The sequence below is a fragment of the Pseudophryne corroboree genome, chromosome 6 (assembly GCF_028390025.1).
Source record: "Pseudophryne corroboree isolate aPseCor3 chromosome 6, aPseCor3.hap2, whole genome shotgun sequence".
Lineage (NCBI taxonomy): Eukaryota > Metazoa > Chordata > Amphibia > Anura > Myobatrachidae > Pseudophryne > Pseudophryne corroboree.
Genome location: NC_086449.1, coordinates 253,890,421 through 253,916,476, shown reverse-complemented (window position 1 = coordinate 253,916,476; position 26,056 = coordinate 253,890,421). Strand labels below are relative to the sequence as shown.

The window sequence follows — 26,056 nt, the reverse complement described above, 5'->3', positions numbered from 1 at the left end:
CAGGGAACATCTGTACATATTTGGGTTGGAAGAGTCATCTCTCAGCCCTGGAGAGATAACTTGGCAAAATGTAATTAAATAAAAGAGAAACGTATAATTTCTGCTAAAAACAAGTATGCATCAGCAGCCACAGAGAGAGCACGCTCAGCTCTGTCAGGAACTTGGAAATAAAAAGCATGAGTCAACCAATTGTGATATAGAGGGGGAGGATCCTGAGTTTAAGCAGTTATTTTAAAAAGTGTCCAGGGACCTCACGCCGCTTTCTATAACCTGCATCCGATGTCCTCTATGGCTGAAAGGGTTTAAATACAGACTGGTTCTATCAAATATTAAGCCATGCATATAGTATACACATATGTTAACTGGGCAATTTAGAATAACATTTTAGACCTATGCAAAAGGAGAAATAAAACATATACAGAGGGAACACAATGCAGAATTTTAATAATTTATTATAAACATAGAACCAAAATCAAAAAGCAGGCAGTATAACACACAGAGAGAGCCCCAAAGTAATCCCACACCAGCAAAATACTTTTCTACCACAATCAAGGGTTCCCCAGTGAAAGCAATCGCACATCAAAAGCTGAGGTGCCATGGGGAATGGCGTCTCCTTAGCCCGTGTAGACAGCCAACAGTGGTCTCAAGGTATATGAAAGTACAATATTTCAAGTAGAAAATGTAAATTGAACAGTAATTTTCAGGCTGTCTATAGAAAAGTACCCTGTCCTGTGGCACTCTATGCACACAAAAAGAATTCCTGCAGGATGGAATGGTGGAGGAAAACCATTGTGAATATTTTTAAAGGTGCCAAAGTCTAAAAGGCACCTCTATAACCCAAGCTCTAGTGTCCTTCATAGGATGAAAGTGGAATAACAGACTCTTACAAAAAGACTACTTAAGAAGTAAACTATACATACACAAATACAAATATTATTGTCAATATGATTTACAAGCACAGCCCATCTTAGGAAAACCCCCATCTGATGTTAGCTGCCACACACCTTTATTTTACAGCCATGAGTGTAAATCAGCAAAGGGCTGGGCAAGAAATTCAAATCTGTCAAAGATGAATTTATATGGCCCATGACTGAATGGGGGCCATGACCGTACTATTGGGATGTAGTCAATATCCCGGGGGTTGGCATCCCAAAAGTCATCAGGATGTCGCTGTTGGCATTCTGAAAGTTGAAATCCCAACCCCCAAATTTCAATAATATCCTGTTCTATTAGGTACCATGGTATATTGAGCCTGCCAGATGTCATTATCTAACAGATACTTTTCTCTTGCACTCTGAACTCTACAAACTGAGGTGTAGCGGTTCCGGTTAGCCGATGCTGGTAGCACTTATGTTACATATGGTGACATTTCACACTCTAAGGTAGACTTCCTCCATTTCAAATTTATGCTCTCATCCTACGGTGCTGCCCTTTCCCCCTCTAGACAGTCGTATTTCAAGAACCTCATCTCCTCCCAGTCCTCAAGCCCCTGGTGTCTTTTTGACACTTTCAACTCCCTCCTCTGCCCACACCCTCCTCACTCTCTGCCCTTGACGTTGCCAATCACTTCACATCTAAAATTGACATCATGCATCAGGACATCACATCCCACCAAACCCTCTACACGCCTCTCTACCCCAAGGTTCTGTTCTGGGACTACTTTTCTCCCTCTATGCATTCTCCTTAGGTGAGCTCATCAGCTCTTTTGACCTCCAATATCATCTCTATGCCGATACTCGAATCTTTCCTTCCTCCCCTGACCTCTCCCCCTCTCTTGTACTGTATCTACAGATGTCTCTCTGCTATCTCTTCCTGGATGTCCAAGCACTTTCTTAAACTTAACATATCTGAAACTGAGCTGACCATCTTCCCACCACCCAGCATAACCTCACTTCCCACAGTTTCATTATCTAGCGACAGAACAACCATCTCCTCTAGCCCCCAAGTGCACTGTTTTAGAGTTATCCTTAAGTTCTCCCACTCCTTCAAACCACACATTCAGTACCTTTCACACTCCTGCCACTTTTTTTTCCCGGCATGCTACTAAAATGCTCATCCATTCACTGGTCATCTCCAGATTGAATTACTGTAACCCTCCTCCCTGACTCCCACTTCTCTCCATGCCAATCTGTCCTCCATGCTGCCACCCAGCTCATCTTCCTCTCCAAATGTACTACAGTACATCTGCCACCCTCTCCTACAAGCCCTACACTGGCTCCCCTTCCTCTTCAGAACTCAACTCAAGCTTCTCACACCTACAAAGCCCTCCCCCAATCTGCTCCCATGTACATCTCTGACCTTATCTCCCTCACTCTTGCCCTCTTCACTCCACAAATGAATGCCGCCTCTCCTGCCAACTTCCACCACCAAGATTTGTGCTACTCCCTACCTCTAAAATTCTCTCCCTCTCAGACTCTTCACCTCTCTAGAAACTTCAATGGGCTCTCAAGACCTATTTTTATATCACAGCCATCCATCTCTCGTTCTAACTCTCTGTTCCACACTCACTGTCTACCTATGTCACATCTGTTTGCCCCTTCCCGTCAGACTGTAAACTTTCACCAACAGGGACCTTTTCCTTCATGTGCCATCCTTCACTTACTTATACTATTATCTGCTCCATACTCCTTACAACAGCACCTAAGCCTTGGTTTCTACAACCCTACGGCTTATTATATTGTTATGACCGCTGATGCAGAAATGTTTATATACCATGTACTTATCCTGCACTGTCATGTACTGTAAGTCCTTGTGGCTCCATATAAATAAAGGATAATCATAATAAAAATAATACTTAAAGGTGGTCAGTGGCTGATGACTCTAAACTGCAATCCACTCACAATGGTGTCTTTTCATGGAGCAGTGAAGAGAGTGAAGAAGTGGGCTAGTGGACAAGTTGCCCATGGCAACCAATCAGTTTTCAAGTAACACTTATCAAACTTGTGCATTCTATAAAATTATACCTGGCAGTTGATTGGTTGCCATGGGCAACTTCTCCACTGGCTTACTTCCCCGCTCTTTTCACGGCTTCATGAATAGACCCCAATATGCTGTGTAAAATGTTACCATAAATGCATTCAGCAATTTACTTTGAAATATAGAGATAGATTACAAACCTCCTCCTATAACACGTGGACTTTTGTATATGTAAAGTATTAATCAGATTAGAAGAGAAGCTCTATTTTAATAATTTACTGTTCCTGAATTTATTAAAAAAAGTGCTACAATAAGGAGGAGCATTGTAACAAAAGTAATAACTGTAAATAATAAAATAACCATTTTTCTAGAGAAATACAGTTCAAGCCAAGGCGAGAAGTCAAAGAATCATTTAAAATAGCCCTTTCTCCACAAAATGAGACTGAGGTAGACTTTAGAGATATACAATAAAGAAAACAGAAGATTAGTTTACCTAGAAGTGTGTATAAGGAAGATCAGACCAGAATATTTTTTTTCAAATATGTAAAAAAGCTTCACCTGTCCGGAGTAGTGGATAAATTGTGGGCTTTGAGCTCTTCTTCACGACGGACCTCACATACACGTGCAAACACAGAAGAAGGGTTCTCTGTACTAAAGTAAAAAATAACAGAAAAAGCTAAATACATGGCTCCACCCTTACATCTTTATTCAGCATTAAAGTAATAGACACAATTAGGCCACCTAACCAACTTCTGCAAATGTAAACTAAATTATGCTGCTTGCATAAATAGTCAACCCATGTAGATTAGTATTTAAGTCTGTTGGGGAACGTTCTACCTGGTGTACACACTGTCTGGGAGTGATATTTGCCCATTCTTCCCAGCAGATTTACTCAGGCTGTTCAGGTTGTTTGGATGATGCTTGTGTAACGCAATTTTCAAATAGTACCACAGATTCTCAGTTGAATAGAGATCTGGATTTTGACTTTGTAGAACATTTGTAGCCATTGTAGAACATTCACTTCTTGTTCAACCAATTCAATATGGCTTTGGCCTTGTGCTTGGAATCACTGCTAACTGGCTTTTTACCCGCTGCTTTTTTCCATACCAAGTTCCGTTGTGCTCCATATACAGACTCAGTCACACACAGATATACAAGTATAATAAATCAAATTATTCAGCACAGTCTCTCCCTGAGCTTCCTAGTCACATTGCATGCTACAGACACATTTGCAGCAATAAAAAATAAGCAGAATTGCACGGGACCGGTCAGCTCGCTCACACTAGGCATCTGATGCTGCGTGGTTTATTAAGGTTAGCTGTATATGTACACATCTGTAGTTACAAGAGATGTACTGCATCATCAATATGGGGAGAAAAAAAATTCAACAACAGGAGTGGAAAACACAAGACATAATAATGACAGGCAAAATGATTTCTAGCATATTCCTACAATTATGCTAAATATCTTTGAGCTACATAAACTATTTTTTTTGCAATATTAAATTAGAGGCCATAAAATTGTACTAAGTAACATTGATTCTTATACTTCCTCTAATATGCTCTCATACTCAAAAATTATTTTTTACAGGGAAGGTGATGCCTCTGTACCAAGTTTTCTTGTCTACATTGTTATTTTCCATACTTGGGAGAATATATTTCAGTTTGGCGCCACAACGCACCTACTCTCCGAGAATCCATGCACTAACAGGCCAGCCAGGGCATATACAGATGCGTCCTTATACATCTAGCCTAAATACGCCATGCAGCACAATATGCCTGGCGAGAGTGAGCCGCCAGGTTCTTTGCAACTCCGTTAACGTTTGTCATATTTTTTTGCCGAAAATGCCTCTTAATCATAATGCAATGCAAATAGAACACACAAGGAGATTGTGCTGATTAATGTGGTTGATGACACTTGTATAGTGTGTGTGACTGAGTCTGTACATGCAGCAGAACAGAACTTGTGTTGGAAAAAATGTGACTGCTACATTGTAGCACTTCGTATACAGATTCAGGGACTCTGATATACAAGTGTCATATAAAATTAGCCAGCACACTTGTGCAGCCTAGTCACACTGTGTTGCGTACAAGACGTATTTTCGGGGGGGGGGGGGGAACGCCCAATGCTATTAACATTCTCACCCGAACTGGTGTGCCAAGAGGGGCTGTTTGGCGCGACTGCAGCAAAGATGTATGAGGACATACAGTATCTGTAGATTAGTAAACATTTTAGCCTAAGCATGGCTTTGTGCCCTTGATGTAAGGTGTACAGTACTGTTTTCAGGATATCGCCGATGGTGGCATGAGATATCATGTACAGGGATAATGATTTGCATTTTAGCTTAAGCACTGACAGAGTAGATAACTGGTTGGCTATAAGGAAGTGTGTATTACCCATAGGTCATAGATGGCATGCTGAAAAGCCAAAGTACATAAAATGTAGTGGTCAGGAAATGCTTGTTTGTCTGAGCAGACATTGGGGCAGATGTATTAATTTGGAGAAGGCATAAGGAAGGTGATTTGTGTAAGGTGATAAATGCACCAGCCAATCAGCTCCTAACTGTTAATTTACATATTGGAGCTGATTGGCTGGTGCATTTATCACCTTGCACTTATCACTTCTTTATGCCTTCTATAAGTTTATACATCTGCCCCATTGTTTGTTAACTGTAAGATCAACTTTAGCTTTACCAAGGGTAATAAGTACAAATGATCATCAGTAGGAGAAGCATGGGATCAGCGCACGTACTATGCTGTTATGAGTACATTTTCAAGAGTTAAGATCTGTCTCCTAGAAGGTACAGACAAACCGCCAGAGAAAGGAGAGACCAAGGGAGAAGTTACAAGGTTTGGAGCTCTGGCCACTGTGGCACTGCCTGATGAGAGGAGGAGGAGAGGGGACAAATTAAGAGTGAGAGGAGCTGGACAAAGGTAAAAGAAACAGCAATGAGCCTACTCTGATATGCAAAAACGATTTATAGGTTTATCTAACTTAAGAGACTGAGGGGCAGATTTATTAACCTGGAGAAGGCATAAGGAAGTGATAAACCAGTGATATATGCAAGGTGATAAAGGCACCAGCCAATCACATCCTAACTGTTAATTTACATACTGGAACAGATTGGCTGGTGCCTTTATCACCTTGCACATATCACTAGTTTATCACTTCCTTATGCAGTCTACAGGTTAATACATTTGCCCCTGAGAGGTTGCTGTTTTGCTCAAGCTAAAGTGATGAATTGAGCACTTACTTTGCAACATGAAGTTATTGTTATACATTAGGCTGGGTTCAGTATATCATGTCGACATTTATGTCGACATGAGAATGTCAAAATGGTGACAAGTCCACATGCTATTTTTAATGTAACCCTTAACGCTACCGTCGACATCATAACATTTGACATTTTGACTGTACACCCATTAGACAATCACATTAATGAGGGACATTTGTAACAACTGATGCAAGGGACAAAGCATTCGTTACATAACCAAACTGTACTTACATAACATTAGTTTAAAATACTTTCTGGCATATGGATATCACAAGCAATTACTTGAAATGGCGTTGTTACATATTGCTCTACATAACAACAAGCATTCATTGTTACCTGGCAACACCAACGGCAGAGGTTCCATTCGCCCTCTCACCAACACCAGGTTCTGATGGAGCAAGGGGGGGAAAGAAAAAAAAAAAAAAAAAAAAGAACAGAAATAACATGAGAGCCACATTGTAGCAAGACAGCAATGAGTGCAGAAAAGAATGACACTGCCCACCCATAGCAATTGCATGCACAAACGAATACAGTATATATTCCACAAGTCTAATGGACAGGTGTATTCAAGAGGAACTCATCCCCAACAAGTATTAATGCTTCCAAAAAAATGTGTTTATATCACACTGAGTAAACTTTTTTTCATTACATTTTCTTTGCATTAATGGTGTAGCACACAGGGACATACAGTATATTAACACAGAGGTGTAGGCTACTTTGCTTGACATTGCCATGGATGTGACCCCAAATAATCTGCCTTTCAGATAATGATCTAAATCAATCATTTCCTCATACCTTCTACTGAAGGGACTGACTAGCTGTTTGCATGTTTCCTTACACTGTGAAATGTGCAGTTATTTCCTCACCCCTTCTACTGAAGGGACTGTAAGCATGTTTCCTTACGGGTATGGGACTTAGGGTCGACACCTATTGGTCGACAGTGACTGCCGACACCAGAAATATGTCGACATGGAAAAAAGGTCGACGTGGAGTTTTTTAATGGTTTTTTTTTTCGTGTTGTTTTCTTTGTAAAATGACTGGGAACCCCAATTAGTACACCGTGTTTGCTCGCCATGCTTCGGGCAAGGATAAAGTTCCCAATCGTAGCCATGTTGATCGTAAAGTATGAAAAAGTAAAAATAAAAATTGAAAAAACATGTGAAAAACTCATGTTGACCCTTTTCCATGTCGACCTAATGGCCGTGTCGACCTAGTCACTGTCGACCAAAAGGCGTCGAGCTAAGTGCTGTTGACCTAGATACCTTTCCTTACACTGTGAAATGTGCAGTTATTTCCTCACACCTTCTACTGAAGGGGCTGACTGTAGCTGTAAGCATGCTTCATTACACTGTGAAATGTGCAGTTATTTCCTCACACCTTCTACTGAAGGGGCTGACTGTAGCTGTAAGCATGCTTAATTACACTGTGAAATGTGCACAGTTATTTCTTTGCACATATCAAAACTCAATGTTTCCCAGTGTTCTCTCTTATTCAGAGGGCAATTAGCTTTGCATTCTTACTTTCCAAGTTAAATTGTGGATCTCCTTCACTCTCCTCATTTACAGGTGTAATAAGTTTCATTCTCAAACACAATTTCCCATCAGCATCAGAAGCGGAGCCAGAATTTCCCCTCTCACTTTCCTCAGACACATCTGTTGTTACCATAGCACTCTCCACTGTGACATCATTGGTTGCCATAGGGCTTTCAGCGGAGACATCACTAGTTGCCAGGGTGCTGTCTGGGCAGCCTCCAATTTCTGAAACAGTATAAATTCAATACACTTGAGTGAGAACGTTATGTTTTATTATTTTTTACTGTTATTTTAGAACACCACTTTCTGCATGTAATGAAAGTGCATGCAGCTCAAGGGATGCAAATGAAAAAGAAAGGCAATAAAAAGGTTGATTATGCCACTTAAAAGTTAAGGCTCTGTAGATTTACAGGTTATTAAAAAAATAACTCATTATATAAAAATTCAGTTCATAAGGTCCAGAGAATTGAAAAATAAAGCTCAAAATGAAGTTCCCTCCTCACATTCTGTAAAAGCTAACTCTGCCCCCTCCATTTGGACCACTTTATGGCTCTTCCCCTTTTGTTATATTTGCAGCTGTAGAGCCCACACCGATCAAGCCAAGTAACAAAACTTATCCTTAATGTATCCATAGTTAGAAGATAGCTCCACAGAAGGTAACTTTTTTTTTTTTGGTCATATAACCTTGTACTTCCTTCCCCACTGTATGTTATGTCAGTGTACTGTGCTGCACACCCTGCAATCAGCAATCTATGCAGTGTGCCCCAGATTGCTGCCTCGTATGGATCCCTTGTGGGCAGGATGTCCTCACGTGGATCTACTCACACAGGTTATATCATACTACTAAGTTGGGCCATATGAGCCACGGGTCCGTATATGGCTTATCTCCCACAGCATAACCTTTGCAGTGCACACATGGCTGCCTCATCTGGTGTGATGAGTGAGGATGAGATGAAAAATGGAATGGATCTGACGGTTTTGTTGGGACACTACCCCCAGCGTTACACTACAAACACCCAATTTGTGTAATCTCTTCTAGGTATGACTTATTCCACCCAGGGTAATCCTACACAGTGTGCCCAAGATGGCTGTCTCGCCTGGTACCTTTCATGGGAAGAATATATGGCCCCTGGAAGTTATTACCCAATATGTCTGCACCAACCCTGCATTATTGTTATTGAGTGCTCCAAGTCAGTTGTTCTTAATTATTTCTGTATGTTTTTCAACTGCTCTAATGCCTTCGTACTATGGCCCTCATTCCGAGTTGATCGCTCGCTAGCTGCTTTTAGCAGCAGTGCAAATGCCAAGCCGCCGCCCTCTGGGAGTGTATCTTAGCAGAAGTGTGAACGAAAGGATCGCAGCGCTGCTACAAAAAATAAATTGTGCAGTTTCAGAGTAGCTGCAGACCTACTCCTACCTTGTGATCACTTCAGACTATTTAGTTCCTGTTTTGACGTCACAAACACGCCCTGCGTTCGGCCAGCCACTCCCCCGTTTCTCCAGCCACTCCTGCGTTTTTATCTGGCACGCCTGCGTTTTTACACACACTCCCCGAAAACGGTCAGTTACCACCCACTTCCTGTCAATCACTCAACGATCAGCAGTGCGACTGAAAAGCGTTGCTAGAACTTGTGTGAAACTGCATCGGCTTTTGTGAAAGTACGTCACGCGTGCGCAGTGCGCACCATACGCATGCGCAGAAGTGTCGATTTTTAGCCTGATCGCTGCACTGAGAACAACGGCAGCTAGCGATCAACTCAGAATGACCCCCTATGTACCATATTTTGATGTATATAAAGCGACCAAGTCCTGCGGGAGAAATGCGCTATATCAATAAAATTTTATTATGACAAAATATTACTTACAAGGGGTTCAGTGTTCAATCTGGGGTTCTGCCATAACCCAGAAATGCTATCCTCAGGTTCCAATTTTCTGTGATGCTTTTTAATGTACATAATTCTACTCAATACTGAAAATTTAAATATTCCCACATTACTAGGATCAGATCCAGTTAAGGTAAGCAGGCAGACACGATTGCAGACCTGTAAAATATACTCACCAATTGGTGTACTGTGTCTTCGTGGCCCTCGTTTCAGCTGGCCGATCATGGGTGGTGTAACAGTGGACATTGGTCGAATTAGATCTCCTTCCTTTGGCAGAGTAAAATGGAATGGTGTTTCTGGAAGCACAAACGGCCAATAAAGAAGAAAAAAGGGGCAAATACACCCTATGTGACCGTTTGCTCAGTTTGGTCACACAAGCCATCTTGCAACTTTCCCTCAGTTATTCACTTCTTAAGTCTTCTGAAAGCTAACTGCTGCTCTCTATGCGGTTTATAACACGACACACAAATCAGCACCACGGGCCCATGTATCCTACTCTGTATACAGGAATAACCACTTGCATCAACCAAACAGAGGGATAACATCACAGAAGTCTCTAAGTGCAATGGTGCAGAAAAAGGTAATACGGTCTATGACACAGATGTGTCCTCATACATCATTGCTCTAGTTGTGCCAAACAGTCCCTCTCGGTGCCCCAGATCCCGTGAGACTCTGCTAGAGTTGGGGATACGTTTTACTGAAAATGCATTTTAGTCGTAATGCAACACAACTAGGATGCAGTAGGAGACTGCACTGATTAATCGGATATGTGGAACTTGTGTATCTGTGTACGACTAAGTGCCTAGCTAACTGGAAAAGATTGTGTATTTCATCAACACAATTAAATATTGTTAGTCACACTTTGCTCATGCACATTCTCATAGTTTTCTGGTTGCTGATATCAACAGCAGGTGTTATGACCTTGGATCCACAGAATAAACAGGCTTTTGTTATTTAAAATAAAGCCAAGCCAGAAAGCAAAAATAAGAAAGATGATCCTAGGGGAGGGCTTGACACATTTTTCTAAAATCTAGGAGCCAGGATAAAAGTGTAAGAACCAGACACTGTTGTTATCCCCCCACCCACACCCCACAAAAAAAAAAAACTAAATCCACTCCCCCTGCCAAAGCCACATTACTGAGCAGCTTCCCTCCACCACCCAGGCAAACCAACCCCACGGCCACACAACTAAGGCAAACCAGCCGACCGCAGCAATCCCCCGGGCAAGCAACCCCCCCCCCCCCCCCCCACCCCACCCTGTGGCCACATCACAACCCCTTCTGAAGCCACAATCCCAGGCCATGCAGAGACCCTCCTATCTGAGAGCTCTATGCAGCTGGAGTTTGAAAACAGCAGACAGTGCAGCCGTCCGGGACGGACAGGCACAGCAGTCATCGCAGGTTGGGACAGACACTCAGCACATGCAGTCCTGTGTATGAAATGGCTGCCACAATACAGGCACACCCATGAATCTCCGCTGAAGCTGAAGAGGACCTGCTTCTATCCTCCCTGCATAATCTGGTAGCCAGGCAGCAAAATCTTGGGGCCATGGCTACCTGACCCCTGGGATTTGTTGAGCTCTGTCCTAAGCACAATTAAAAATTAATGTAAACTGGAGATTATAAATAATTATTACATAATCATCATATTAGTGGCATCGTATGGAGATGTATTAAGTTAAAACACCAGGAGTCAAAATGGTGTAAGAGAATATATGTTGAATAATTAGAAAATATGATACTGCATGCATTCTTTTTTCTTCAGTTGACTGATACAACCTTGTTGAATGCTGACAAGCAGTCTCATTCTGCTACAAACTAAAAATGGTATCTCCTTTTTCTGAATACAAGATACTGCATGTTATTAGCACGCAGGTGTCAATAAGATCCAAGGCAGGGAACAAGATGGCAACTATGTAATGATAATTTGATAATGTGACAAGCAAAAGAGCTGACTGACCAAGAAATTGAAAGCCGAAAATAGGATTTTAATACCTACCGGTAAATCCTTTTCTCGTAGTCCATAAGGGATATTGGGGACACATTAGTACTATGGGGTATAGACGGGGTCCAAAGGAGCCAGTGCACTTTAAATTTCTTCAACTGGGTGTACTGGCTCCTCCCCTCTATGCCCCCTCCCACAGGCAATTATAGGTAAAAACAGTGCCAGAAGGAGAAAGGACCTTAAGAGACTGTGGAACAGGTAAGGCTGCGTGCACATAGGCCTGTTGGATAGTGAGCCTAAGCCAACGAGCAATGGACTGCTTTGAAGCAGGGCAACTTTTCTTCTGCACATCATACAGCACAAACAAGGAATGTGTCTTTCTGATTTGAGCCGTTCTCTTGACATAGACCTTCAAGGCTCGCACAGCATCCAATGCCTCCGGAGTAGCAGAAGTGCCAGAACTTGACAGAATTACAAGAGGTTGATTCAAATGGAACACAGAGACGACCTTCGCAAGGAACTGCTATTGAGTCCAGAGCTTCGTTCTGTCCTCGTAAAAGACCAAATATGGACTTTTACATGATAAGGCCCCTAATTCTGAAACACGTCGAGCAGAAGCCAGGGTCAGTAACGTCTTCCACCGTCATCAGAGGTTCAAACCAGAAGGACTGTAGAAAATTCAACACCACATTCAAATCCCAAGGTGCCGTGGGCGGCACAAACGGAGGATGTATGTGAAGCACCCAGGCTTGGACTGGCCCACAGGGGTACAGGGGAAACCACTGGTGCGCCCCACTGCTGGGGCCCCATCTCCTGCTCTAAGGATCAGGTTCCAGACAATGCACTTGAATTATACATATGTTACCTTATTACTGGACTATGGTGTATTTTCTACAGTGCATTGCTGATATTAATCTGTTATTGATCTGGTACATTATCATGCATGCAGCAGCTGAAGTTACTGTATATACTGCCATAGCAGTGGTCCCAGCATTGATATTGCCTATCTCCTTGAGAGAGTCACACAGGACAATTGCAGTGTCCTGAATGTGTTTTAGGAGCGTCACTGTAGTAACCAGGGACATATCCCCTGAGAGGCCCTCCTGAATCTGAGTAGCCCATGTACGAAGGCATGGGTCATCCACCAACCTGCAATGACCGGTCTCTGTGATACACCTGCTGCAGTGTAGATATTTCAGTGTAGTCTCTATTTTTCTATCCCCAGGGTCCTTTATGGTAAAGGAGCCCGTGGCAGGCAGTACCGCCTTCTTAGAGAGGCGAGAGACTGATACGTCCACAGCTGGGTGTACTTCCCAGAATTTCCTGCCTTCAGGAACAAATGGAAAAGTGTGCAAAAACAGTTTGGGCACCTGGTATTTTTTATCTGGATTTTTCCAGGCTAACTTAAATACTGTAGGTCCTCTAATTCAGTAGAATCAGGGAAAGTGACAGTAGGTTTTGTGTGAGGAAAAATGTCTGCTGTGTCGCAGGCCAGAATGAGGGGTTCAATACCCTGTGCTGGAGGGGTATCCCCACCAAAGGGGTCCACGCCCTCCTCATCCTCTTGTATTTCTTCCTCAGAATCTGAGAGTAAGGTAAGCAATCCACGTTTTTGTGGACCTGAAGAGATGGGATGATGGGGGACATCTGCCCTAGCAGCCAGGTCTGCAACAGCCTGCTATAATTGCTGAGTTTTATGGGCATTTGCAGTGAGCTAAGAGGACATATCAGACATCATAGTTTTGATTGCACCTAGCCAGGGAGGCTTTGTGAGGACTGACTGCATTGTTCACATGAAATGGAGCCAGATTATAGAGGGGAGAATCTGGAGTTACATACACTGCATAACTTCTGTTTTACAATGATTGCAATCACAATACAGCCATACACATACACAAGTAGAATGCAAGCTTGCCCTTACTGTATGTGAGGGGGAGACAGAGAGAAGGCACCAGCACACCCAAACCACCTAGCCCCAGTGAGGCTGGTAGTTGTTGTATTTAGTGAAACACTGTGTATGTTATATTACAGACATATATATTCCCCATGGGACAGAGAATGTGCACAATAATGGCTCTCCCTCTGAGATATACCCTGTACCAAGTTTCCAGCGTATTCCTGCTTGTCTGGAGGAGCTGTGTGTGCCTGCTGCTGCATGCTGAGGAAGTCGTCAAAATGCAGCAGAGTCCGCTCTGAGGAAGCTCCGCCCCCTGTTATGGCGCCGGAGCTTCAGGGTTATTTTTACTGGCAATGTCTCCCAAACAGTGTAAAACATAACATAAATGCAAGTTTTCACTAAACCGCTGCCAGTGCACACAGGTGGCTATAGCGGGTTTCCCCCAGGAGAGTCCCTTATGCCTCCCCTGCGTGTCAGCCGCACCTTGAACCGGGGGACACCCCTAGCGGGGACCCGGTTTGTACTCACCACCAATGTCACCTTCAGGCTGTTAGCGGTGTGCAGCATGCTGCAATTGAGACAGCCAAGGCACAGTCCCCCTGCTGAACAAACAACCTCTCAGGATGGTGATCCTGCAGGTGGGAAGCGTCTCTGACACCTTGCAATGCCGGTGGCCGCCCCCCCAACTCCCACGGTGCCGGTATGATGTTGCACAAGCAGCATACCAAAAATAACAAAGATTGAAAAAAAACTGAATAAAAACTCTCTGGAGCTGCAGAGATGTGCATCCTCTCCTGAGGGCACTTTTTTCAAAACTGCCTGTGTGAGGGGACATAGAGGGGAGGAGCCAGCACACCCAGTTAAAGAAATTTAAAGTGCACGGGCTCGTTTGGACCCCGTCTATACCCCATTGTACTAATGTGTCCTTTATGGATGCTAGAGAAACTTCAATTATTGACCAACTGTTTTACATTATGAGCTTGCATGAACAATCACAATTGAAGCGGTCTCCTTTAAAGGACGAAGATCTGTTGATTTAATGGAGTTTGAAGTGACGTGCAATGAATAATAAGAATTTACTTACCGATAATTCTATTTCTCGTAGTCCGTAGTGGATGCTGGGGACTCCGTCAGGACCATGGGGAATAGCGGCTCCGCAGGAGACAGGGCACAAAAATAAAGCTTTAGGATTAGGTGGTGTGTACTGGCTCCTCCCCCTATGACCCTCCTCCAAGCCTCAGTTAGGATACTGTGCCCGGACGAGCGTACACAATAAGGAAGGATATTGAATCCCGGGTAAGACTCATACCAGCCACACCAATCACACCGTATAACTTGTGATCTGAACCCAGTTAACAGTAAGACAAACGTAGGAGCCTCTGAACAGACGGCTCACAACAATAACAACCCGAATTTGTTTGTAACAATAACTATGTACAAGTATTGCAGACAATCCGCACTTGGGATGGGCGCCCAGCATCCACTACGGACTACGAGAAATAGAATTATCGGTAAGTAAATTCTTATTTTCTCTAACGTCCTAGGTGGATGCTGGGGACTCCGTCAGGACCATGGGGATTATACCAAAGCTCCCAAACCGGCGGGAGAGTGCGGATGACTCTGCAGCACCGAATGAGAGAACTCAAGGTCCTCCTCAGCCAGGGTATCAAATTTGTAGAATTTTGCAAATGTGTTTGCCCCTGACCAAGTAGCAGCTCGGCAGAGTTGTAATGCCGAGACCCCCCGGGCAGCCGCCCAGGATGAGCCCACTTTCCTTGTGGAATGGGCCTTGACAGATTTAGGTTGTGGCAAGCCTGCCACAGAATGTGCAAGTTGAATTGTGCTACAAATCCAACGAGCAATCGTCTGCTTAGAAGCAGGAGCACCCATCTTGTTGGGTGCATACAATATAAACAGTGAGTCAGACTTTCTGACTCCCGCCGTTCTTGAAATATATATTTTCAATGCCCGGACCACGTCCAACAACTTGGAATCCTCCGAATCGTTAGTAGCCGCAGGCACCACAATAGGCTGGTTCAGGTGAAACGCTGACACCACCTTAGGCAGAAAATGAGGACGTGTCCGCAGTTCTGCCCTGTCCGTATGGAAAATCAGATATGGGCTCTTATATGATAAAGCCGCCAATTCTGATACTCTCCTGGCTGAAGCCAGGGCCAGTAGCATGGTTACTTTCCATGTAAGATACTTCAACTCCACCGATTTGAGCGGCTCAAACCAATGGGATTTGAGAAAATCCAAGAATACATTAAGATCCCACGGTGCCACTGGGGGCACTCCTTTTACAAAAGTCTGGACTTCAGGAACTGAAGCCAATTCTTTCTGGAAGAAAATCGACAGGGCCGAAATTTGAACCTTAATGGACCCCAATTTGAGGCCCATAGACAATCCTGTTTGCAGGAAATGTAGGAATCGACCCAGTTGAAATTCCTCCGTGGGGGCCTTCCTGGCCTCACACCACGCAACATATTTTCTCCAAATGCGGTGATAATGTTGTGCAGTCACCTCCTTCCTGGCTTTTACCAGTGTAGGAATGACCTCTTCCGGAATGCCTTTTTCCCTTAGAATTCGGCGTTCAACCGCCATGCCGTCAAACGCAGCCGCGGTAAGTCTTGGAATAGACACGGTCCCTGCTGAAGCAGGTCCGGTCTTAGAGGTAGAGGCCACGGATCCTCCGTGAGCATCTCTTGAAGTTCCGGGTACCAAGTTCTTCTTGGCCAATCCGGAGCCACGAGTATCGTTCTTACTCCCTTTTGCCGTATAATTCTCAGTATCTTTGGTATGAGAGGCAGAGGAGGGAACACATACACTGACTGGAACACCCACGGTGTTACCAGAGCGTCCACAGCTATTGCCTGAGGGTCTCTTGACCTGGCGCAATACCTGTCCAGTTTTTTGTTGAGGCGGGACGCCATCATATCCACCATTGGTTTTTCCCAACGGTTCACAATCATGTGGAAGACTTCTGGATGAAGTCCCCACTCTCCCGGGTGTAGATCGTGTCTGCTGAGGAAGTCTGCTTCCCAGTTGTCCACTCCCGGAATGAATACTGCTGACAGTGCTATCACATGATCTTCCGCCCAGCGAAGAATCCTTGCAGCTTCTGCCATTGCTGTCCTGCTTCTTGTGCCGCCCTGTCTGTTTACGTGGGCGACTGCCGTGATGTTGTCCGACTGGATCAACACCGGCTGACCCTGAAGCAGGGGTTTTGCCAGACTTAGAGCATTGTAAATCGCTCTTAGCTCCAGTATATTTATGTGAAAAGACATCTCCAGGCTTGACCATACTCCCTGGAAGTTTCTTCCCTGTGTGACCGCTCCCCAGCCTCTCAGACTGGCATCCGTGGTCACCAGGACCGGACCCAGTCCTGTATGCCGAATCTGCGGCCCTCTAACAGATGAGCACTCTGCAACCACCACAGAAGAGACACCCTTGTCCGTGGCGATAAGGTTATCTGCTGATGCATCTGCAGATGCGATCCGGACCATTTGTCCAGCAGATCCCACTGAAAAGTTCGTGCGTGGAATCTGCCGAATGGAATCGCTTCGTAAGAAGCCACCATCTTTCCCAGGACTCTTGTGCATTGATGCACAGACACTTTCCCTGGTTTTAGGAGGTTCCTGACAAGTTCGGATAACTCCCTGGCTTTCTCCTCCGGAAGAAACACCTTTTTCTGAACCGTGTCCAGAATCATTCCCAGGAACAGCAGACGTGTCGTCGGGGTCAACTGAGATTTTGGAAAATTCAGAATCCACCCGTGTTGTTGCAGCACTAGTTGGGTTAGTGCTACTCCGTCCTCCAGCTGTTCTCTGGACCTTGCCCTTATCAGGAGATCGTCCAAGTAAGGGATAATTAATACGCCTCTTCTTCGCAGAAGAATCATCATTTCGGCCATTACCTTGGTAAAGACCCGAGGTGCCGTGGACAATCCAAACGGCAGCGTCTGAAACTGATAATGACAGTTTTGCACCACGAACCTGAGGTACCCTTGATGTGAAGGGCAAATTGGGACATGTAGGTAAGCATCCTTTATGTCCAGGGACACCATAAAGTCCCCTTCTTCCAGATTCGCTATCACTGCTCTGAGTGACTCCATCTTGAACTTGAATTTTTGTATGTACAGGTTCAAAGATTTCAGATTTAGAATAGGTCTTACCGAGCCGTCCGGCTTCGGTACCACAAATAGCGTGGAGTAATACCCCTTTCCCTGTTGTAGGAGGGGTACCTTGACTATCACCTGCTGAGAAAACAGCTTGTGAATGGCTTCCAATACCGTCGCCCTGTCTGAGGGAGACGTTGGCAAAGCAGACTTTAGGAACCGGCGAGGGGGAGACTTCTCGAATTCCAACCTGTAACCCTGAGATACTACCTGCAGAATCCAGGGGTCCACCTGTGAGCAAGCCCACTGTGCGCTGAAATTCTTGAGTCGACCCCCCACCGCTCCTGAGTCCGCTTGTAAGGCCCCAGCGTCATGCTGAGGGCTTTGCAGAACCCTGGGAGGGCTTCTGTTCCTGGGCAGGGGCTGCTTGCTGCCCTCTCTTACCCCTTCCTCTGCCCCGAGGCAGATATGACTGTCCTTTTGTCCGCTTGTTCTTATAGGACCGAAAGGACTGCGGCTGAAAAGACGGTGTCTTTTTCTGTTGGGAGGGGGTCTGAGGTAAAAAGGTGGATTTTCCGGCAGTTGCCGTGGCCACCAGATCCGATAGACCGACGCCAAATAATTCCTCCCCTTTATACGGCAATACTTCCATATGTCGTTTGGAATCCGCATCACCTGACCACTGTCGCGTCCATAAACTCCTTCTGGCAGATATGGACATCGCATTTACTCTCGATGCCAGAGTGCAAATATCTCTCTGAGCATCTCGCATATAAAGGAAAGCATCCTTTAATTGCTCTATAGTCAATAAAATACTGTCCCTATCCAGGGTATCAATATTTTCAGTCAGGGAATCCAACCAGACGACCCCAGCACTGCACATCCAGGCTGAGGCGATGGCTGGTCGCAGTATAACACCAGTATGTGTGTATATACTTTTTAGGGTAGTTTCCATTCTCCTATCAGCTGGATCCCTGAGGGCGGCCGTATCAGGAGACGGTAACGCCACTTGTTTTGATAAGCGTGTGAGCGCCTTATCCACCCTAGGGGGTGTTTCCCAGCGCGCCCTAACCTCTGGCGGGAAAGGGTATAATGCTAATAACTTTTTTGAAATTAGCATTTTTCTATCTGGGTTAACCCACGCTTCATCACATACATCATTTAATTCCTCTGATTCAGGAAAAACTACAGGTAGTTTTTTCACCCCCCACATAATACCCCTTTTTGTGGTACTTGCAGTATCAGATATGCAAAGCCTCCTTCATTGCCGTGATCATATAACGTGTGGCCCTACTTGAAAATACGTTTGTTTCATCACCGTCGACACTAGATTCAGTGTCTGGGTCTGTGTCGACCGACTGAGGTAAAGGGCGCTTTACAGCCCCTGACGGTGTCTGAGACGCCTGGGCAGGTACTAACTGGTTTGCCGGCCGTCTCATGTCGTCAACTGATTTTTGTAATGTGCTGACATTATCACGTAATTCCATAAACAAAGCCATCCATTCCGGTGTCGACTCCCTGGGGGGTGACATCACCATTATCGGCAATTGCTCTGCCTCCACACCAACATCGTCCTCATACATGTCGACACACACGTACCGACACACAGCAGACACACAGGGAATGCTCTTATCGAAGACAGGACCCCACTAGCCCTTTGGGGAGACAGAGGGAGAGTTTGCCAGCACACACCCAAGCGCTATAATATATATGGGAACAACCTTATATAAGTGTTGTTCTTTATAGCAGCTTAAATATATCAAAATATCGCCAAAAAAATGCCCCCCCTCTCTGTTTTACCCTGTTTCTGTAGTGCAGTGCAGGGGAGAGTCCTGGGAGCCTTCCTCACAGCGGAGCTGAGCAGGAAAATGGCGCTGTGTGCTGAGGAGAATAAGCTCCGCCCCCTATTTCGGCGGTCTTTTCTCCCGTAGTTTTAGATAACTGGCATGGGTTAAATACATACATATAGCCTCAATGGCTATATGTGATGTATTCTTTTGCCATACAGGTATTAAATATTGCTGCCCAGGGCGCCCCCAGCAGCACCCTGCACCCTCCGTGACCGCTTGGTGTGAAGTGTGTGACAACAATGGCGCACAGCTGCAGTGCTGTGCGCTACCTTCATGAAGACTGAAGAGCCTTCTGCCGCCTGTTTCCGGACCTTCAATCTTCAGCATCTGTAAGGGGGGTCGGCGGCGCGGCTCCGGGACGAACCCCAGGGTGAGACCTGTGTTCCGACTCCCTCTGGAGCTAATGGTGTCCAGTAGCCTAAGAATCCAATCCATCCTGCACGCAGGTGAGTTGAAATTCTCTCCCCTAAGTCCCTCGATGCAGTGAGCCTGTTGCCAGCAGGACTCACTGAAAATAAAAAACCTAAAAACTTTTTCTAAGCAGCTCTTTAGGAGAGCCACCTAGATTGCACCCTGCTCGGACGGGCACAAAAACCTAACTGAGGCTTGGAGGAGGGTCATAGGGGGAGGAGCCAGTACACACCACCTAATCCTAAAGCTTTATTTTTGTGCCCTGTCTCCTGCGGAGCCGCTATTCCCCATGGTCCTGACGGAGTCCCCAGCATCCACTTAGGACGTTAGAGAAAATATGAATATGCATTAGCCTACCAGTGTGTTAGGAGATGTTAGGAGTATCTTTAGGGTCCAGGGGTGCAGGCTCACTTTCTACCGCAAGCCACAGGATAAAATGACCACACAGGCAGGACTTCCCAACTGTCCCACAAAGGCTGACAAAGTTAAAAGATATATTTGCGTGCAGCTGGAATTATTCCTTAGTATATATTAGTGCTAATATTATTATAATGCAAGATAAGGAGATATTCTTCTGCACGCTGTAGCAATCGGTAGCAATGTCTCGTGTGAGCAGGTGTAGATAAACCTCTTCACAAGGTTGAGTAGAATCAAACTATAAAGCCCCAAGGACCAAATTCAGGCTTAAAAAGGAGGTCATTCATAAACCACTCCGTACAAGAAATAAAAATGCCTCAGCAAATAGAAGTCATAGATCATTGGGAACAAGCATTTGGGAGAATAAGCAATGAGAACATTGGCGGCTGATAACAGTCACCTGGTCACCATAGGCAACTACAATTGTTACTTTGCTGTTATCTGTATAATAATTTTACAACACATGTTCTGAAATGGACATGCATAGTAGGAGTACCCCTGTCTCTTCTTCATCCCACTTTATGGCTCCGACAGTGGAGAAAGAGAGAAGGAAGCATCGGCCCAGGTTAAGTGTAGGGGGTAGGGTTGGTGGGAGAGACAACCCCTTGACCAGGGTTAAACACACTAGTTATTTATAAAGCACTACAAAAATCTGCAGCACTTTACAATTGGGAAGAGGAACAAAGACATATCAATGAGCAAAGTAATGCACATAGGGGGGCATTCCGAGTTGTTCGCTCGTTAGTTTTTTTTCGCTACGGAGCGATTAGTCGCAAACTGCGCATGCGCAATGTTCGCAGTGCGCCAAGTAAATTTGCACAAAAGTGTGGTATTTTACTCACGGCGTTACGAAGATTTTTCATCGTTCTGGTGATCGTACTGTGATTGACAGGAAGTGGGTGTTTCTGGGCGGAAACTGGCCGTTTAGTGTGCGGAAAAACGTTGACGTTTCTGGGAAAAACGCGGGAGTGGCTGGAGAAACGGGGGAGTGGCTGGGCGAACGCTGGGTGTGTTTGTGACGTCAAACCAGGAACGAAACTGACTGAACTGATCGCAGTGTAGGAGTAAGTCTGGAGCTACTCAGAAACTGCTAAGAAATTTCTATTCGCAATTCTGCTAATCATTCGTTCGCAATTCTGCTAAGCTAAGATTCACTCCCAGAGGGCGGCGGCTTAGCGTGTGCAATGCTGCTAAAAGCAGCTAGCGAGCGAACAACTCGGAATCACCCCCATAGGGGGTAATTCTGAGTTGATCGCAGCACTAAGTTTGTTAGCAATTGGGAAAAAACCATGAGCACTGTAGGGGGGACAGATCTAACATGTGCAGAGAGAGTTAGATTTGGGTGGGGTGTGTTCAAACTGAAATCTAAATTGCATTGTAAAAATAAAGCAACCAGTATTTATCCTGCACATAAACAAAATAACCCACCCAAATCTAACTCTCTCTGCACATGTTATATCTGCCCCCCCTGCAGTGCACATGGTTTTGCCCAATTGCTAACAAACTTAGTGCTGCGGTCAACTCAGAATTACCCCCATATAGCAAACCTAGGGGGTGATTCAGACCTGATCACAGATGTGCTAAATTTAGCACATCTACGATCAGCTATACTGACATGCGGGGGGACACCCAGCACAGGACTAGTCCGCATGTCAGTCCCTGTCCCGTCGTACAAAAGCATAGCACAGCGGCGATGCTTTTGTACTGCAGGTGTAGTTCCCAGCCAGCGCTGCTCCTGCGCGCTGGCAGGGACCTACTCATCGCTGCCCGGGTTGCGGTCCGCCCCCATCCCCCCCCCCCCCAACGGTCCAGGAACACCTGCGTTGGCCGGACTGCGCCCCCTAAATGCCGGCCAAACGCCACCAACCCAACCCCCGCACCCAGTGACCGCCTCTGCCTGTCAATCAGGCAGAGGCGATCGCAGGGCTGAGACAGCCGTCAGCTGTCTGTCATACGCCGGTGTACTGTGGCGCCAGCGCATGCGCACTGCAGCTATCAGGTCTGAATTAGCCCCCTAATGCTGTGCATAAAACAATGTATAAAGTGTTGCTCAGATTGTAAACTTCATTTGGGGAAGTGTCGTCTGCATTAAAAAAGCAGGCAGTCTGCACAGTCTGTTTCATGCCATTGTACATCATTTGTATCCTGACCCTTTCAGTATCCAGCCCAGTGTAATATGTCGGTGCTTTTTAATAAAAAAAAATAAGATTTTAAACCTACCGGTAAATATTTTTCTCCTAGTCCGTAGAGGATGCTGGGGACTCCGTAAGGACCATGGGGTATAGACGGGCTCCGCAGGAGACATGGGCACTATAAAGAACTTTTAGTATGGGTGTGCACTGGCTCATCCCTCTATGCCCCTCCTCCAGACCTCAGTTAAAGAACTGTGCCCACACCAGCCCACACCGTACAACATGGAATATACGAAACCAGTTAACAGTGTGAACAAACAGCATCAGCCAGAGACTGATCTCAAAAGTAACATAACCCTTATGTAAGCAACAACTATATACAAGCCTTGCAGAAATAGTCCGCACTGGGACGGGCGCCCAGCATCCTCTACGGACTAGGAGAAAAAGATTTACAGGTAGGTTTAAAATCTTATTTTCTCTTACGTCCTAGAGGATGCTGGGGACTCCGTAAGGACCATGGGGATTATACCAAAGCTTCAGACCGGGCGGGAGAGTGCGGATGACTCTGCAGCACCGATTGAGCAAACATGAGGTCCTCATCAGCCAGGGTATCAAACTTGTATAATTTTGCAAAAGTGTCTGAACCCGACCAAGTAGCTGCTCGGCAAAGCTGCAATGCCGAGACGCCTCGGGCAGCCGCCCACGAAGAGCCCACCTTCCTAGTGGAATGGGCCTTTACCGAATTTAGTAACAGCAATCCAGCTGTAGAATGAGCCTGCTGAATCGTGTTACAGATCCAGCGAGCAATAGTCTGCTTAGAAGCAGGAGCGCCAACTTTGTTGGCTGCATACAGGACAAACAGTGCCTCTGTTTTCCTAACTCCAGCCGTCCTGGCTACATAAATTTTTAAAGGCCCTGACCACATCAAGGGACTTGGAATCCTCCAAGTCACCCGTAGCCACAGGCACCACAATAGGTTGGTTCATATGAAACGACGAAACCACCTTAGGTAGAAATTGAGGACGAGTTCTCAACTCTGCTCGATCCACATGAAAATTCAGATAGGGGCTCTTGTGAGACAAGGCCGCCAATTCGGACACCCGCCTCGCAGATGCCAAGGCCAACAACATGACCACTTTCCAAGTGAGAAATTTTAATTCAACCGTTTGAAGAGGTTCAAACCAGTGTGACTTAAGGAACTGTAACACCACGTTAAGGTCCCACGGTGCCACTGGGGGCACAAAAGGAGGTTGGATGTGCAGCACTCCCTTTACAAAAGTCTGGACTTCTGGGAGAGAAGCCAATTTCTTCTGAAAGAATATAGATAAGGCCGAAATCTGCACCTTAATGGAGCCTAACTTTAGGCCCATATCCACTCCTGTCTGTAGCAAATGGAGAAAACGACCCAGCTGAAAATCTTCCGTAGGAGCATTCTTGGCTTCACACCCAGAAATATATTTCCTCCAGATACGGTGATAGTGCTTCGCCGTTACCTCCTTCCTAGCTTTGATTAGAGTAGGGATGACTTCCCCCGGAATACCTTTCCTAGCTAGGATTTGGTGTTCAACCGCCATGCCGTCAAACGTAACCGCGGTAAGTTTTGGAACACACAGGGCCCCTGTTGCAACAGGTCCTCCCTGGGAGGAAGAGGCCACGGATCTTCTGTGAGCATTTCCTGAAGATCTGAATACCAGGCCCTTCGCGGCCAATCTGGAACAATGAGTATTGTCTGCACTCTTGTTCGTCTTAGGATTCTCAATATCTTTGAGATGAGTGGAAGTGGAGGGAACACATAGACCGACTGAAACACCCACGGTGTCACTAGGGCGTCCACCGCCACTGCCTGAGGGTCCCTCGACCAGGAACAATACGTCCGAAGCTTTTTGTTGAGGCGTGACACCATCATGTCTATTTGAGGAAGTCCTCAATGACTTGTTATCTGTGCAAAGACTTCTTGATGAAGTCCCCACTCTCATAGTGTCTGCTGAGGAAGTCCGCTTCCCAGTTGTCTACTCCCGGAATGAAGACTGCTGACAGAGCACTTACATGATTTTCCGCCCAGCGAAGAATCCTGGTGGCTTCCGCCATTGCTGGTCTGCTCCATGTCCCGCCTTGGCGGTTTACATGCGCCACGGCTGTGACGTTGTCTGACTGAATCAGAACGGGTAGGTTGCGAAGAAGACTCTCCGCTTGTTGTAGGCCATTGTATATGGCCCTTAATTCCAGCACATTGATGTGTAGACAAGCCTACTGGCTTGACCATATTCCCTGAAAATGTCTTCCTTGTGTGACTGCTCCCCATCCTCGGAGGCTCGCGTCCGTGGTCACAAGAACCCAGTCCTGAATGCCGAACCTGCGACCCTCTAGAAGGTGAGCACTCTGAAGCCACCACAGGAGAGATACCCTGGCCCTGGGGGACAGGCTTATCCTCTGATGTATTTGTAGATGGGACCCTGACCACTTGTCCAGAAGGTCCCATTGAAAAGTTCTCGTGTGGAACCTGCCGAACGGAATGGCCTCGTAGGCCGCCACCATCTTTCCCAATACTCGAGTGCATTGATGAACTGACACTCTTTTTGGTTTTAGCAGGTCCCTGACCATGTTCTGGAGTTCCTGGGCTTTTTCCGTTGGGAGAAAAAAAACTTTTTTTTTCCGTGTCCAGAACCATGCCCAAAAATGACAGCCGAGTTGTCGGAACCAACTGCGACTTTGGTAGATTTAGAATCCAGCCGTGTTGTTGTAGTACTCTCAGGGAGAGAGACACGCTTCTCAGTAACTGATCTCTTGATCTTGCCTTTATCAGGAGATCGTCCAAGTATGGGATAATTGTGACTAGGGAGGCCAATCCCGGTCCGTTTTTTCAATCCCGGGATTCGGGATTGAAAAACGCTCAATCCCGGGATTCCCGGGATCTCGGGATTGCAGTAGGGATCGGTGAAGAAGGGTGTAGGGAGCAGCGCTGGAGGGTAGGTAGCGGTGCGGGAGGGTGTAGGTAGCGGCGGGGAAGGGAGGGAGGGTGTAGGTAGCAGTGCAGGAGGGTGTAGGTAGCTGGGCGGGAGGATGTATGTAGCGGTGCGGGAGGGTGTAGCTAGCCTGGCGGGAGGGTGTAGGTAGCGGGGCGGGAGGGTGTAGGTAGCTTGGCGGGAGGAAGTACAGTAGGTAGCGGGGAGGGTTGGTAGCGGCGCGGGAGGGAGGCTGGGTGTAAGTAATACCACTTACTATTAGGTGGGCGCCAGCCATGGACACACTGAACGCGGCGGCATTTCAAATGAAGTGCCGGCCGCCAGCCAACCAGAGCTGGCGGACCAGCAGCCAATCAGGGAAGTAGCCGCAGCAGTCGCTCCTGATTGGCTGTCGCTGCTGCGGCAGCTTCCCTGATTGGCTGCCGGTCCGCCAGCTCTGATTTGCTGGCGGCCGGCGCCACATTTGAAGTGCCACCGCGTTCAGCGTTCATCTATGGCTGCCGCCCGCCTAATTGTAAGTAGTATTACTTACATACACTCCCTCCGGCACATGCGCAGTGTAATCCCGTGAATCCCGGGATTGGATGTTCCAATCCCGGGATTCAAATCCCGGCATTTTTGGGCCCAAATCCCGGGATCCCGCCGATCCCGATCCCGGGATTGGCCTCCCTAATTGTGACTCCTTGCTTGAGACGGAGCACCATCATTTCCGCCATTACC

At 46.1% G+C, this 26,056-nt stretch overlaps 1 protein-coding gene across 6 annotated transcripts in view; it reads right to left on the bottom strand.

The window, feature by feature from the left end:
* Positions 1-26,056, bottom strand: part of TP53BP1 (tumor protein p53 binding protein 1) — a 361,011-nt gene that overhangs the window by 147,775 nt on the left and 187,180 nt on the right. For 5 of the 6 annotated variants that reach the window (XM_063925917.1, XM_063925915.1, XM_063925912.1 and 2 more), the window contains 4 exons: positions 9,782-9,901; positions 7,711-7,947; positions 6,527-6,578; positions 3,475-3,567 (listed from right to left, as the gene is read on the bottom strand). In XM_063925917.1, the coding sequence (XP_063781987.1) occupies positions 3,475-3,567; positions 6,527-6,578; positions 7,711-7,947; positions 9,782-9,901 (502 nt within the window). The remainder of the gene's footprint in view (positions 1-3,474; positions 3,568-6,526; positions 6,579-7,710; positions 7,948-9,781; positions 9,902-26,056) is intronic. The other variant, XM_063925913.1, reaches the window with a different exon arrangement.